The 17400-nt window shown below is 35.1% G+C and overlaps 1 protein-coding gene across 1 annotated transcript in view; it reads left to right on the forward strand.

Annotated features, from left to right (window-relative positions):
* SNTG1 (syntrophin gamma 1) overlaps positions 1 to 16316 on the forward strand; it is a 168264-nt gene extending 151948 nt beyond the window's left edge. The window contains exons 17-18 of the mRNA XM_062513798.1: positions 6943 to 7053; positions 15962 to 16316. Of these exons, the coding sequence (XP_062369782.1) occupies positions 6943 to 7053; positions 15962 to 16120 (270 nt within the window). The 3' untranslated portion in view covers positions 16121 to 16316. The remainder of the gene's footprint in view (positions 1 to 6942; positions 7054 to 15961) is intronic.
* The last annotated feature ends 1084 nt before the right edge of the window (positions 16317 to 17400 follow it).

The raw sequence follows: 17400 nt of genomic DNA on the forward strand, positions 1-17400 counted from the left end.
TCCCGTATTTTGTAGGGATACATACCTTGTCTGTCTCATCATGCAACTAATACATACACAGCATACTGAAACAAAGCAGCATGTGAAAACTTTATATTCAAATTTCAGTAGTAAGGAAGGCAGAAAGAAACCAGGCTCACTGGAAGATGGTGATTTAATCATGTATCTCTTGTGAAAAAAATACTTATTCCATGCTTCAAAGTTGAAATGGTGAACAAATAGCTAATATAACTTTTAATATAAGCCATCTAGCATGCTTCATACCGTTTTGGGTTCTGTGGCTAGATTGTCCATCAGTACCAAGCAAAGTAGTCTTTTAACATTCTGTGTAATTTCAGTAATGGACAAGAACTGTTATTTTATAAGGGCTGACTTTCATGCTTTTTTCCTTTGTCTCATTTTTGTTCTTTATCCTCTGTGTCCTCCCCTGTCTTTCCCTTTACAGTTATAAAGCTGCAGCAGCTGACAAAGGAAATTGCCTTGGACCATAATTCTTTTGTAGTAAGACACTCTCCAGAGATCAGTAACACAGTAGAACTGAGCACGAACAAGATCTTAATCCTACTCAGTTCCCTACCACTGCTATAACTCTGGACAAAGTGTCACTTGGAAAGAATGAAATCTTTCTCAATTAGCTATGAGACAAACAGACAAATTAAGGTGTCTCCCAGGTGCCTGAAGACTTTTTTCTTAGAAACTCGGGCCTAGAGGACTTCTGTTCTTGATTTAGTTTGACTTGTAGGAGCATCATGTATTTTAGTCAGATGACAAACAACATTAGCTTGAATCGTGCCCATTGAAGTTTAGCATAATTCACATGTCACATTAAAAATTGCTTTAAAAATCTAAAAGGAAAAATAATCCAATCAGTCAGAGTATCAAGAAAAATGGAGGCAGTGTTGGAAAAGTACAGCTATAGATTTTTGAAGGTGTGATGGAAAAGTCAACAAAGGGATTTGATGGAACTAGAACTTGAAAAGTGACCTCTGACATCCTTTCCTTAATAGAAATGGTTTCTTTGTTTACTCCACCATTTATAGGTGGTCAGGGATGTAGCTGTCTAATCATTATAAAACACTGAAAGACTTAGTTTTTTCCAAGCATCCTACTGAAGGCCAGACTTCTTTTGCACAACTATTACATTACAAAACCTGTATGATTCATGTCAGTGGAATGACATTATGCTTATGATTTCCATAGATCATGCATGTAAAGGAATTGCATGAAATACAAGACATATTTCATATAATCGTAGGATATCTTGAGTTGGAAGGGACACATAAGAATCACTGAAGTCCAACTCCTGGACCTGTATGGTAGAGCCCCAAGAATCACGCTCTGTACCTGAAAGCACTGTGCAACTTCAACTCTCTCAGACTGGTGCTGTGACCACTTCCCTGGGCAACCTGTTCCAGTGCCCAACCACCCTCTGGGTGAAAATAATTTTTTAAATGTCAAACTTAGGCCTCTCCTGACAAAACTTCAGGCCATTCCCTCAGGTCCTGTTACTGGTCACCACAGAGAAGAGATCAGTATCTGCTTCTCTTCTTTCCCTCACAAGGAAATTGTAGACTATGATGAGATCTTCTCTTAGCTTCCTCTTATCCAAGTGACCTCAGCTGCTCCTCATGTGGTTTCACTGGCAGGTGAAATGATGCCATTGTAGTATGTGCTGCAAACACTATTGTTCAAGATCATTAAGTGTCAATAGGCCTTCTGCAAGAAGAGAGTTGGTCCACAGTGGATAATTCGACATATTTATTATGTTAAATAATAAAAGTTAAGGTAGTTCATTGCTGAATCCACAGGATACATTTTAAATCTGTTCTAGTTGGAGATTCTTATGTTGACAAAATACACATTTTCTTTCCTAGTGCCAACACATAATGCCATCTGTATCCTAAATGATACATCTGTCCCAGAGCCATGGACTAGTCAGATATTCACATTTCTATGAGTATTCCTTAGAGTATGATAAGCAAAAATACAGTCACTTATTCATTCCCTATGTTTTTGTTAAACTGGTCACTTTTTAGGATCAGAACAAACTCCTTGACCCAAAACAAAAATTCCAATGAATATTCCTAGTCATAGCCCGAACAAAGATAGTTACAGTTATGATGTATTTCCACATTTCTGATGTCATTACCTAGATGGAAAGTGATTTTTTTTGATGTCATCTCACCAAAATTGTATGTGGGCTAGTCCAAGATTTGGAAATGTGTAGCAAACCGACATATAATATGAATGTGAAAGTATTTTCCAAGGAGCCTTATAGAATGAGTTCTAGATATAGCACCATTGCTAAGAATAGAAATAAAATAATTTTCTTAATTTGTGTGACTGTATTACAGGTATAGAAGTCAATAGATTTTCTTCCATGTGTCATTTATATGCTGCACGTATCTATGCATGTACAATTTATGTACCAACTATAAAATAAAAATATGCAGGCAGAGAGCATCCTTTTTCAAATTATAGTAGAATAACATTAGTGGAAGATAATAGGCAGTAATGTGTTTGCAAAGACTAGTACAAATGACTCCTAGATGATTACTTATAAATAAAATATTTCTCATTAAAAAGTATTGGTGAAGAATCTTGGTCCCAGATACATCACAGGAAAAAAAAAATCCTGTTAATTTCAATGAATACAGGATTTTGCTTTTTGATGGTTTGTTATTACAATAATTTAATAGCATCTCAAGAGGAGTTTTAAATCTAATTTGTCAGCTTGTCTGCACAGTTTATTTGTTTGCATTGCATTCTGGTATTCTTTGAAGTTAATTTTATTAAATGGTATGAAATGCAAAAAGCAGCCTAAGCAATATATGAATAATAATTGGGTAAAAGATTTATATCTTACTGGTTGTTTTCAGTTTTATGCATGATACACACTGTGTTTGTTCAAAGGGATTGTCTTCTTACAGTGCATTTTTCAAACCATGGATTAATTATGTGAGATTTTCTGTGACCACACTGGGAGGATGCTAATTGTGGCACTGGTGGCATTTTCAGTGTATGCCACTTGCTGAATTGGACTGCTTGCTGTTCTTCCTAAATTCTATCTCCACTCATTAAATAAGGGTTCAATTTTCAAGGCAATAAATAATGCATACTGAGTTCTCATCTTCATCTTCCATCAAGGCATCATAACATTGTGTGCCATTAATTGAAAAGTCTGTGAGGATCCTCACAAGTAGCTGATGCCACTGTCTACAAGAGAATAGTTTTTCTAATTTGGTTGCAATTTGTACTTTAAAAGGAATTGGCACCTGGTCCACCTATCAAATCTATTTTAGGGCAATCAAAAATGTATTGCTTCCTATAAATGCTGTATACAGACCTGCAAAATATTCTCAGTGATGCTGGTTGTTCAGTTACTGAGGGAAGTACTTGAAGAGAACGGGCTGTTTTTGTCAGCTAAAAGCAGCCCTATGAGTGTTGAGCTCAGTCTCACTGCACCTTCAAACCAGTAAGTACTTCTGCTTATATTCCATAATTCCTGAAACCTGATTTAGAAATATTTTATGTGGCACAGATATAGCTGTTTGACAATTTTCAAAATAGCTGGCATGTTTTACAAAGGTACTTATTGGCTAAAAGTCAATATGTATGCATATATATATATATATATATATATATATATATATGTACAAAATTATTACAGCCTGTGTTAACTTTCTGAGGTAATCATTCAACAGATGGCTCTGAGGAACTCTGATATTCAAAAACATGAAAAAATAATGACTGTGACAGTGGTGTAGATCAGCATTCCCAAGGATACTTACTAATGCCTAATGCAGGAGAATTAGCCTTTAAAATTGGAATTTGGAAGAGTCACTACAGTGAACACTATAACACTGAAGTCAGCCCATAAGATCATGAAAGACAACACATGAAACTGTCACGTGTTAATGTCACAGCTGTAGTTACACATCTCTGTGAAACTGGTGAGCAGGTCTGGTCTCTCCTTTCTTACTTTGGCACCATGAAGTAGTCATTGAAAATGGATAGGTCTTGTCCCTGTTCACTACTTACGCATTTTGCAGCAATGAAAATGAAAAGAAGAAAAGAATCACACTCAGAATATACGCAACCAAGGCAATTGATCTAGTCACCCTCAAGATACTTTATTGTAAGGGTGATGTTACTGTAGTCACAACATTCTGCATCCCTTATACATGTGCTACCCATGCAAAATGTGAAGTTCTGGCTACACAGGGCAGCACTTCAGCCTCTGGTAGGAGAAAGGATTTAAATGTGTCTTACTAGGCATGTGATTAACTAATTCACCCAATTATTTGCTATCTAGAATATGAACATCTAGTTTAAGTGGTTTAAGCTATATGTTGAAATTTTAATGTAGTATAGTTTACTGAAGTAGACACACATCTAGACTCTACCATAATGAACCCGTTCTCCCCATTTTAAACCAGGATGTAAGACCTGTTATTCAGGGATTCTTTATAAAAAGGAGTAGCCAGGGTGACTAGCTTGAAATACATTGTATTCCCAATTTAGTAACTTCAAGCTCACATTTCCCTGTTTTTTATGCAAATGACCTCTCCCTCATGTAGACAACTTTGAAGAAAAGTGTGTTGATGATCACTCAAAAGGAGCAGATAATTCTTTCATGTGGGAATAATTCCATGCACTGTCAATAGCATTTCTTCTTACACTTACGATGAAGAGTATTTAATTGTCTCTGCAGAGACTGTCACTTCTAGGAGCTTGTTGTAGTATCTTGTTGTTGAAGTGCAGTTTTGTTGGGATTAGTTCTGTCCACAGTACAGACCTGATTTTACAGTGTTCTTAAGTAAGAGCCCTTGCTAAGTAGGGGGTCTCTAAAACGAATGTAATGCATAAATTGAAGTGTGTTTCTGGGATGTGCCTGTTGTTTGGTGTGACTGTCATTCTCTTTCCTCTGAATGGGAATGAAGTGCATGGCAAAACTGCATGAAAATGTCAAAGTACCTCAGTTCTATACATCCTTCATCTTCATTCAAACTTAATCTGACTGGGAATAAGGCCAGGTACCGTGGGATTTTGCCTGCACATCTAAGGGTCCTTGTTAATGCTGCATCTCTCTCCTGACCTCTCCATATATCATCAGAGAAGAGAAAGATGATAGCTCATTGCTTTGATTGTTTTCTCCTGAGATGAAAAGACAATCAGTGCCCTTTACATTTCTCATCCAGGAAATGACATACTTAAGTAGATTTGCTGTCCCTGCAGAAAGGCAATGGTCTTGATCTTCTGACAAGATTTGTAGCTCTGTTAAAAAAAAAAAAAAAAGTTTACAAAGCAGGTAGGACTATAGCCACCTGAATGATGTTATATACTGGATTGTTTTTACCTCACTATATGTACAAGATAAATAAACATCTTTGATCAAACAGTGTCAAAGGAATTTCACACACATAGAAATGAGGGAAGCTATTCTATTTTCTGTAGCACAGATTGGTGGGCTCAGGAGGACAACATTAGAAACAAATAGGATATTTTTGCACATAAACTGCCAAATTCCTCTAGTTTATGTAAAACAGAATGACCTTAACTCTGTTTATGGCAGATAGGAGCTCACCTGTCACGTACAAACAGAGAATGAAAGTGGTGCTGAGACTAGAGTTCTTTTTTTTTTTTTTTTTGATCTGGAAGGGGCAACTACAGAGACACAATTTTGAAGAAAAATTCTAGCACATGCTTTGTGTGTAGTGCACAGGTAAGATGCTGTCCTTGTGGTACCATTTCTTGTCAGGTTGCTAAAACAAATACAACAAACTTTATTCAGCTTGGTGCAGGGTAGAGATTTTTACCAGTTTTTTGACATAAAGAAACCAACACATCCTGAAGCAAAGGGGCCTGCATAGATTTAGGGCAGGTAAAAAAACCCTGACCTCCCCCATATTTTGTTTAATTCCCAGGAGACAGTAAATCATTCATACATCAAGACCAAGGGCATGGATGAAAGTGTCATCCTACACCATTGTGAGGAAATAATTTAAAAACCCTTAAAAAAGAGGGTTGCCTTAAGTTTCTTTGTTGTCCCATGCCTGTGAAATTAGTGTTCTTCAAAGTAATAGAATGTGATGATGAACTCCTAATTATGTGAAATACTATTGGAATCACAACGAAAAATTGTAACAAACCAAAGTGTCTGTAGGGTGGGGGATAGCTTTAAATGAGCTTGAAAAGAAAATAAAACTGGCACTTTTCCATTTTTGAGCTGAGTAGTTTAATTTTTTTTTTCTACATAAATCCACACTAGATGGAATTTTAAACAGATGTTTTTCTAGACAGCTGTAAATTTTATTAATTGTATATTTATTTCGTAAAGCATGTTGTCTTTTTCAACAAGACACAATGCAGTTCATAATATAATTGCTTGAAAGGTCAATGAAATGTTAGAATTAATGATTTGTTCAAATTCCTCCTCAGAGCTTTCATAAGTAAGTTCAAAATATGTTGTCAGTAAAGAGCTTTCTCATGTTATTTTATTGTTTAAAAAATAGATATTTGCTTTTACTATGATATGAACTTTATGTCAATACTAGATTTTTTAGCATGAAAAGAGGGGTGCTTGTATGTAATGTCAACGCATGAGATGGGGTAGGGAATCCACAGATCATCAGTGGAAAAAATCCTTCTCTTTTTTTGCTCAATCAGAATTAAATGTAGATAAAGGAATTTCAGGGCAAATTTCATAAATGCAGTGTGACAGGTGTTATTCAAGTATTGCCAAAGTATGATATATCCATGTGATTAAAGGAACATATGACCACAGAATACTACATTTATTTAATTATGTACCATAGAGGTGTTAAAGCTTTCCTTGGAAGGAGATCAGCTATTTCTAATACAATTTTCAGTGATAACTACATTGACTTGCTTATATATGATTATTTTATATTTTGGTTTGTTTTATTTTTTTCCCTTTAGGCTGTGCTTTGGAGGTACAAGTTTTCCCAGCTCAAAGGTTCTTCAGATGATGGGAAGAGCAAAATCAAATTTTTGTTCCAAAACCAAGATACTAAACAAATTGAAGCAAAGGTAAAAATAATACATTGTTTGTATAAAGTCAATATACATTTTCCAAAGCAGCTAGGGGAGTGGGGAAGTATAATAAACTAAGTTACTTGGAAATATTAGGTTAATGCAGAAGGAATGCAAAGAAAACCAATGAAACTGAAGAAAAACTAACAAATTGCTTTTATCTAGTTAAAAGTCTTTTGCAAGTTGTAATTAGATTTAAAAATAATAAAATACAGTACGTATGGGATATATGGTTTTAGGGATGTTTTGCAACTCTCTTCTTTGTCACAGTGATAAAGTTATCTGAGAGCTTGAGTAGCCTGTTTTTCACCCTATAATTATATCATGAAAAATGATGGAAAATATATTCTTAAGTCAATCTGGGAGCAAAGCCCAGCACGGGTTGAAAATTTGTTTTTCTTTCTCAGAGGAAAAAAGGTGTGGATTAAATACATATTACCTAACAAGACTGAAGCTTTGTCTCTGTGTCTAATGTAAAATCAGAAAAGTTCTATTTCAATTTGGGCTTTTGACTCAAGAGTTAATTCATGAAAACAGTAGCCACAAAACATTTAAGCTTACTTCAGTTTATGTCTTTTGAGAATAAAGGCATTTACTGTCCCAATGTGTGTGAGAAGTGATCTCCCCAGATCTGTGATGATTGGAACTGCCTTAGTGTCTGGGTCAAAGTTCTTTTCTGACTAGAATCCAATTTTTAGTGTAAACCTAAAGCTGGTTTCCTTGTCAATGTCTAAGCTTTCCTTTAAAGGCATTTACTCTAATGTTTTTTCTGCCCTTGTCAAAGATAAAATTGATGAATGAACATGATAACAAAGTGGTTTCATGAGCAAAAAGGAAATAGTTAAATAGTCAATAAATGCTAAATATGTAGAGTATAAGAAAAAATGTAAAGAAAAAAATGCATTGTTTTGGGGATAGTTATGTGTTTAAATGCCAATAGCCACATTAAGTATCTTCCTCCATGTCTCTATATACTCGGTGTTAAATATTTTCTACCCAGCAGCTATTTACTTGATTTTGAGTGCTTTACTCAATAAAATAAAGGTATGTAAGAGTTCCCATTAAATCAGTGGTAATAAAATGTGAGGACCATGGTTTTAATACCTTTGTGTTCTGCTGCATCTCAAAGATAAACATTTTCTTATTTCTGATTTCCTTCAGAAATATTTTTAGTAGTACAGAACTTCTTTTCAGCTCTAAGACAGTATAGTATAACCTAATGTCATGAGGGTTATTTTCTCTTAAGGAAGTAATTGTAGACTTTTATCCTGCTCTTCATCTTATAGATGAAGGATGAAAGTCATCATTATTTTTCTAATACCTGTTCTGCTATTGCTGTCATATTAACACATGATTATAGCACCAACAAAGATTAATAGGAATCCAAAAATGGCACACAGCTGGGATGTTTGGGGATTTTGGTGGTTTTGGTTTTTGAACTGGCAAAACTAGAATATATTTTTAATACTGAATTACATTTAAAAAATAAAACCAGAGAATAAAATACAGATTTTGGAAAAAAAAGTGGTCTTTTTCATGTTTTGAATTATATCTGTCATATAACTCACTTAGAGATACATAACTATGTTGGACATAGACAAGCCTTAGAGGCATCCTGGTGCCTTTATTGTACCTATTCTTATTGCCACTCAAATTGTGGCCTAGAAAATTCTGCCAAACTTTTGTTCAGGTAGAAATACTACCTTACACCTTATGAAGCCAGAGTATTATACAAACCTGTTAGCATGCTTATTAAGATGCTGTCATGCTCCCTGGTTGCTGCTCTTTACTATGAATGTAAACTTTCACATTACTTAATTTGGAAATAAAAATGTTTAAATTCTAATTAATTTTCATTGTGATCAAGGCATATCTACTATATGCAAAGATGTCAGGTTGTGTTCTCTTTGGAAGGTGCTGTGGCATTTATGAGTGCTTCTATCCATTGCAATTTGCATATTAAGTATTTTACTTAGTCTAAGAAATGTACATAAATGTGTCTGTTAGAAGAATGTGAAGCTTTTTCAACACTGGTTGGCTTACAATTTTGCAGATAACCCTCTTCTGTATCCTTTAAGCCTTTCAATTAAACTTAGATTTAAAGCACTATTCATCATAAGGAGAAGTGGAACAGTCTGGCCTCTATATTTTTGCTTTACATTCCTGAATTAGAGGTGTAGCTATTTGCAGAACTGTTTAGTCATTAGGAAATGTTAATCAGATTTTCAGAAATAATTGTAATTCCAGATTTCATGAATACTATATGCAGGCTTCATTTGAAATCAGAGGATGGAAATTTTGTAAAACATCTGTTAAAGGTTGTGATGAATATTCATGCCACAGCTATCATCACCTGTTAAATGCAGCCCTGTGTTGCAGCTGGCCTGGAGACCCACTGCTGTAACATTATGATTCTGTTCTTTTTTCCCGAGTTACAATACACAGGGAATAATCAGAATGTAGTGAAAGGAGAACTCAGCAGAGAAAAAAACCCAAAAATTTGAGGAGCCATTGCACCAATGTATTAGGGCTCTTTGCCTATTCGTTGCCAAGCAGCAATGTGGAAGCAGAGCATAGCAGGTAACTTTCCAGACACCACAAATACTGTGTTCAGTTTTGGGCCACTCACTAAAAGAAAGACATTAAAGTGGTGAAGTGAGTCCAGAAAAGGGCAATAGAACTGGTGAAGAGTCTGAAACACAAGTCTGATAAGGAGCAACTGATGGAGCTGGGGTTGTCTAGCCTGGAGTACAGGAGGCTCTGGAGGAATCTTGCTGCTCTCAACAACTGCCTGAGAGGACATTGTAGCCAGGTGGAGTCAACCTGTTCTTATAAGTATCAAGCAGTCAGAGAAGATGAAATGGCCTCAAGTTGCATCAGGGGAGATATAGGTTGGATATTAGGAACAATACCTTCATCAGGCAGGCTGTGAATCATTGGAACAGGCAGCTCAGGGGAGTGGCAGAATAACCCTCCCCAGAGGGTTGGTGTAGATGTGGCACTTGGGGAGATCATTAAGAAGTGGACTTGGTAGTGCTGAATTAACCACTGGACTCAATAAACATCCTTTCCAACCTAAAAGATTCAATGAATCTATATAGTAGCTTCACAGAAAAATATGAGTTTTCAAAATCCTAATTCTCCCTGTCTTCCTTCATTTATAATGCAGAACATTTTGTGTATCTCATGCTTTCCCAGATGTGTGTGATAATGGCATGTTGACCCTGTGTGATAATATTCTTTTTCTTTAGAGCAATTATTCATGATCTGCAGAATCAGTAGTGTCAAAATGCTCAGCTATTGAATTTAGATCCAAACTTAGATAAATTTGTTATTCTAGAAATGCTTTCCAACTTGTAGGTATACGTTGGTTGGGAAAAAAATAGATGCTTCAACATTTTAAAATTTATCCCTACTGTCTTCATAATTGCCCAGCATCTCCTTTGTATTCTGGAGGAATACGCAGAGATATCAGTGTTAATGTTAGAAAAATCTAGGAAAAATACATTTTGGGATAAAGTCCAGTGCCACATACATTCATCAGTTAGGTTTTTTTGTTTTGTTTTATTTTGTTTTGTTTTGTTTTGTTTTGTTTTTGAGACAAACACTTTCCACTAGAGTTTATATTTCTATGTGAAAGTCCTTCACTGACACTGAATAGCTATTTTTTTTATAATACTGTAAAAAAAAAATTTATAGTGTGCTTCATGCCTGACTTAAAAAATCCAAAACGGCACGCTTTGAGATATACAGCATGTGCTATGAGTTTAGTTACGGATTAACTTATTTCCCAGTATGGTTCTTTTCAGCTTTGAAATAATTTTAAGTATTTCTAAATTTCAAATACTACCCTTTGTTTTTCTGTAGAGATATTGTATTTGTGCTTTTGTTTGGCTTCTCTCTAAGTTAAATCATATTACTATAATGATATATAATGTAGAATAAAACAAGTGCTTTTCTTCATGGATTTAAGCAGTTCCAGTCATAAAATCTGAACAATTGCCATAGGTCACTCCAGTGGGTCTATGGCAGGGTGCCTTAATACAAACACCTAAATTTAAAGATATCTATGGCAAGGTCTATGTGGTTTCTGACAAGAAAACCACTTAAGGGCAACATTAATCACTGATACCTCTTAGAAATTCCAATCTGTAAGTTGTTTCCCAGCTGTCACTCAGCAGGAGATATTGCACAAGTTTGCTCAGTGAGACAAAATTTTTTATGAGTGAGAACTACAAAATAGAGCTGTCATCTTGACAGAATGTGGAGCCAATGTGTCCCTGTATTTGTCCTTACTGAGTTGTTTGGCTTGGGTTAAAAAAAGCTAAGCACAGAAAGGCAAAGCTTTCTCTGCATCTGTAAGGCCCAAAGGGATGCACTTAGACCTTCCTATCTAGTTACTTATCTGTTTAGCTGTTTGTTTAGCTGTAGTTTAATGAGTGTCTCAGCAGCATCACAGCAGCTTCCAGAGGTGATACAAGGTCTAAGGACTGTAAAAAACTCAGAGTGCTGTGATCTTTAATTTTACCTAAGTATTAGACTTTTCTGACAAAAAAAAGAAGAGTACCTCAAGTCTTCCAGAGTTCCTGTTTCGAGATATACTGTAAGCATGTGACTCCATAGGAGTAAGTGATGTGTATAAAAATCAGTATCTTATCACATTATTGAATTTTCACCAAACTGGGAACTGAGGGTCTCTGTGCTTGGTAAAGCATGGATGACTCAAAAGCTACACTTCAGTCTGTGCTTTCACATCCCCCAACCCGCAGCACAACATTTCTCTAAGAAAATCTCAGTCAAGGCCACATTGCTGTGCTGCATCAGGTGAGCTTTTGTTCATAGATTGGCTGAATTCCTAAGATGAGCGGTACAAAACTGAAAGGGGTACAAAAATAAGTTTATCAAAGTGAAGGTCCAGTCATTTTTCTTCATCGTTTTGAATAAGGAAAACCAAAGAAGGCACACTTACTATATCAGCAAAGGAAGAAGTTTAACAGCAAGGATTTCTCATTAATCTCATTATTAATTAATACTACTTTAGTATTAATTAATGCAAATTATTTTTACATGAAATTATCTCGTATAGAAATCTAATCTAAATATTCTGAATGACTACTGATCACATTGCTATGAGCAAAATACCCACTTTCTATGTTTGCAAGGTGACTTGATGGGTATTTGCAACATTTTCCAGACTGACATTTCTGCACATTTCAAGTCTGTTCTCCAAAATGCAATTTTAAATTAATCCTTGTTCTTAGCCTTGAGGGTTTTCCTATGAGCATCACAGTGCTCTTCACATTTGGAGTATAATCTTTAAATAGGTTATAAGTATAAATCCATAAGATTTTTATAGAGTGATTGCTCAGTTGCAGTTACAGCAGTTTTAAGTTCAGATTTCTGACTTGTGTTTTTTTGTGTGGTTCAGTTTTTAGTATCCCCATGTCTTGCAAGTGGATTATTTGTCTAATACATATTATAATTCAGATTCTATGCATATATAGAGACACCATATATGGTCTCTACTTTTGATGAACAAATATCTTCTCTTACCAGCAGCTTATATATGGATGAAAGAGAAGATATTTTTTAAAACATACCATGGGTGCTTCAAAACACGGTTGCTGGATTTTGTAAATGTATTATTTGTGTCGTTATATCATACTATATAATATATGTATAATATAATACAATAAGAGATTGCTGGGGTTTGTTTGTTTTCTTTTGGGAAAACTCTTTTTTCTCTTTCCTTTTCTGTCTTTTCAATCCAGACTTCCTTTGTGAAAGGCTACTAGAATTCCAATGTACTTCTGACCTTCTCAATGACTGCATCTTCCTCACATGTTTTTTTGCCCACTTATGTTGTCCTCAGCAGGAACTGCAGATGTTCAGGTTAATAATCTGGAAGTGTCTGGTATAGTGACAGCAATGTGGGGTGAGAGCAGTTTAATCAAGTAATAGCTTCAAAAGACAATTTGAAGACCATAAAGTACACTGATATTCCTGGAAGGGTAGGGTCTTAGGTGAGGTGTACAGGCAACAGTCTGGAAATTGTAATAGTAGATTGTGTACTTGAGCACGGATAAGTAAGTGTGGCTTAAATTAGGATATCTTTGCTTTTTGGAGGATACAGAGCATGTGATTTACCCTACTGGTATCATCTTCAATGGCTCAACTGCATATTTTTTCAGGTTTCTTAGGGTTTGTCCGTTTGTTCACTTGAAATATCATCTGGACTGTGTGTGCAATACATACTACCCTGCCTAGAGGAAAGAGAGGAAAGTGTTTTTAGACAAAAGTATGGCTGAGGTCAAAAATTCTGTGCACAGAAACAGCCAGGGTGGCTGGGAGTGCACAAGAGCCTGTGGGTTCTCCTCTGCCTGCTTGCAGTGGAGCCAACCTAGAGAGCCCTAAAAATGGAAGTTCCCAGAAGAAGTGAGGGCAGGTTTGTCTGTCAGCAGCTCTTCATGGAGTCCTGTATGTTAAGGTTTCTTGTGATTAGGCTAATCTGCCTGAAAAGTATTGTTCCTGATAGATCCTGTTCACATCAGTCAGGCTTTTGGGAATGAGTTGCAGCCATTAATCAGACCTGCATGGACTTGCCACACACAGCCAGCCTGCTGTGCTTCACACTGCTTTAATTTCCAGTTAAAAGTGCATGTCTTCATTGAAATTGGAATAGTGTTTCATTGCAAATAATAACTGAGCATTTGCTGGCTTCTTAATGTTCTTCTTTGCAGTCAAAGTAATTTCCATGTTGTGTTGTTACTATTGATAATGGTTATCAAGTGGGACCCTCAGAGGCTGTTCTTTTGCCTCACCCATTTCCCTTGATGGTCAATTGAGCAGTGGATATTCCTGATGTGTTAATATTGCAGAGACACCTGTGATAACTCTTGGTAGTAATTACATTCATACACTGTGAAAATTCAGTGTCCAGTAGCTGTAATTATAGCGACAATGTTCAGCTTGTAGCGTTACCCAGTTGACTTGAGCCATTCTCAAACTGTAACATTTGTTTTAACATGGTTGTCTTGTTGAGAAATAAGGAGAACAGTAGTCTTTCTACAGATAATAGATTAGATTGATATTAAAAATATTTCACGATTCCACTGAATATCTATTCCCTTAAGCTTCAGGTGTGTTTTTATAGTACTAAAAAGGTAAATAAATATATTAATAAAATGAAGTTAACTGAAAAGTAACTTAATTCCAATGACTCATAGTTGTTATTCTGAAATAGCTTCCATAATTCCTTGTTTCCTCATCATTGAATGAGGAAATGACCATTGTTTTCTCATTTATGATAAATTTTCTTATTTTGAAATTGAGGGAAGAAAAAATCCAGTTTGACATAGTGATAAAATTGCTCTTCTATCCAGGGTTAAAACTGAGAATGTTTCTAAATGGATTTTTTTTTTTTTTTATGTTGACACAGCTGGCAGGTTTGTGAAACTTGGCATAAATTTTCACTTCTTTATTGAGAATTGGTCATCAGGGGAGTTTAAAGAACCTCATGGGATGCTGTCAATTTATTTCTGGGCATGTCTGAAGGGCATCTGCTGAGGCCATAGAAGACCTGAACAATGCTTCACCTATTCAGTACATCACTGCACACTGCACATCCACCTGTCTGCTTTCACACTGTTTTCTCTCACCCATGAGGGATTTGTGAATGTCTCCATGTAATACATGAAGCAATGTCTTCCAGGAAATCTCAAGAGGCAGAAAATTGCATGATGTCACTTGAGAGATTTAGCAATTTTTGTTGAATTTACATTTTCAATATTCTTCCAAACAAAAGATCAAAATCCTGGCTCGATATAGCCTGGAAATAAAAATGCTAGACAGAAAGACATGTAGAATGTACCACAGATAGCAATTATTGGCTCCATGTAGCAGTGAAGAAATCTGTATGGGCAGTGAATCAAAACAAAAAGATGTAAAATCTGTACTACTTTCCCTAGACTTACACGCATTGAAGTGCTTTCAGCAATTGCTTTCAAATACAACAGATAGTTATTGATTAAATACCAGCTTCAAAAACACATACTGAAGATAACCTAAAAAAATTATCAGATAAAGTCAATTAGACATAAAGGAGCAAATTTTTATATGTAAAAAAAATGTAGTTTTTATTTATTTCCTCTCCAGTGGCATCTAAAAAAGTCCCAGCTAGTCTAATCATATGCTGAGTGGACTGCAAAGAAATGTGAGTTAAAGCAGAAAAATAAGGAAATTGTAGAATTTTCCTAATAAATTTAAAACATGGAGTATGTTCTTTTTCTGACCCAATAACATATCCAAATTATCACTTTGTGATAGAGGCAAATTTTGATATGTCCTTTCTTTTTTAACATATATGTTAAAGAATCAAGTGAGAAAATAACTGTTTAATAGTGTGACTTAATAGTTGATAGTGTGAGGGGACATGATGAAAAAATGTAATATATGTGGAACTCAACGTTATTAATTTTTGTGGATACATTGGTTAAACAGTAGGTTTTACACACACAGAGGTGTGCAGACTGTTACAGTGCAGCCATAATGTTTCTATCTAAATTATCCTGCCAAAGTGCCAGATTTGCATTAACCTGAGGCAAAATAAAAATTATGTAGTGTCATTTTCTTTCCCCTTTAGCTAGTAGGATCTTCTATTACTATAAAGGCACTTAATTCAGAAATTTGTCCATCTTAGCCTCCAAGCAATTATTTAGAGAATGTTCCATTTTCAAAGTGCAAGTCCCTATAAAGGAGAATTGTATGGCACGTTAGCAGAATTACATCAAACTTTTAAAATTACTGCTATTGGAATAGTGGTTCATTCCTGGTTATATGTTAATGGGGTGTTCTGTTTCATGTTTAATTTTTTTTTTTTTTTTTTTTTTTTTTTTTTTGCTTCCAGGAGCTGGAGTTTTCTAACCTGTTTGCAGTCCTTCACTGTATTCACTCATTCTTTGCAGCCAAAGTGGCTTGTTTGGACCCTTTGTATGTAGGCAGCCAAGCCACAGCTTCTGCTGCTCCCACAACTTCTGGTACTGGCAAATTAAAGTATACTACTTGACATCCCCCATGACTTCACTGCCACTTAACAGCAAGACATAAAAATGTATAAATATTCGTAAGATTTAGACCTTTGGTGAACCATGTATGTGGAAACCAATCCTGGAGGCAAGACATCTTGCAACATCAGCAGATAAATGGTCACGTGGGAACATAACTTCATCTCAGTTCTGCAAGACATCAGTAAATAATCCTAGTCCAAACCCCAGAATAGGATGGATATGCTTTTAGTATTATCTATTTGTACTTACATAGTGCTTTAAACAACATTGGAAGCAAAGGAATAAATGGCAAAATGAAGCACTTGAGTATTTAATAAAATTTTCAAATTGCTGTAATAATACACAAATAGAATTGTCATTTTCCTCTTTTCGGATGTTTTTATGACAATATACTGAACTCTGAGTATGAACATAATGCCCTATCATTATATTATAAATGAGAGCAAGCATATAGGACATGCTGACAAAGGAGATAAGCATGAAAAGACATTTGTGTAAGTACCTCCTCAAATAAGAAAGCACTTTAAGTACTGTTGTAAATCCATACTTTGTGTTCATACATGGAGCCATGCTACGTTTTCCATTTTGTTCTCTTCATCTAAGAGTAACAACAGCAAGCTTATAACCATAGCGACCTGACTCATTAAAAACAATACAAAACAAACAAGCCACAAATAGAAAAACACTTTTTCATGGATAAGTCTCTCTTCTTCAAGTACAATTAATGGCATAAGAATTTGATTTTAATTGTAAATTAAGTGCAAGTACAAAAAAAAAATTGTCATCTATTTCCTCCTTTTTTTTTGTTAATAATTAAATACCATAAATCTAATAGTCTTTGTTCACAGGATTTTGAAATTGTTTCAGGCAACTCACCACATAATACATTGTTTCCATGGTTAACCTTGATTTCACTTCATAGGTAGAACTTACGTTCCATTTAAACTCAACTAACAGACATTTTACATTATGCTTGAAAAATTATTTTACCCTTTGAATTCTGAATAACTTATTATATATATATATATATATAGATAGTAAAAGACAGGAATAAACTGAATAAACTATAAAGAATACACTACATAATGCATAATTTCTTTGATTTTTAAGACCATTACATCACTCTGGATCTAGTTTTAGAGTATAATTTAATGATGAAATATAAAGGACTTGTAAATTTAAAATTAATAACTTTGTTTAATTGAAATTTTATAATATAATTTAAGTTTGCACTATGACACACACCAGTGAACATGAAGGAAAAAAGGCATACATTTTC

Source organism: Cinclus cinclus, chromosome 1 (genome assembly GCF_963662255.1).
Source record: "Cinclus cinclus chromosome 1, bCinCin1.1, whole genome shotgun sequence".
NCBI classification, from domain to species: domain Eukaryota; kingdom Metazoa; phylum Chordata; class Aves; order Passeriformes; family Cinclidae; genus Cinclus; species Cinclus cinclus.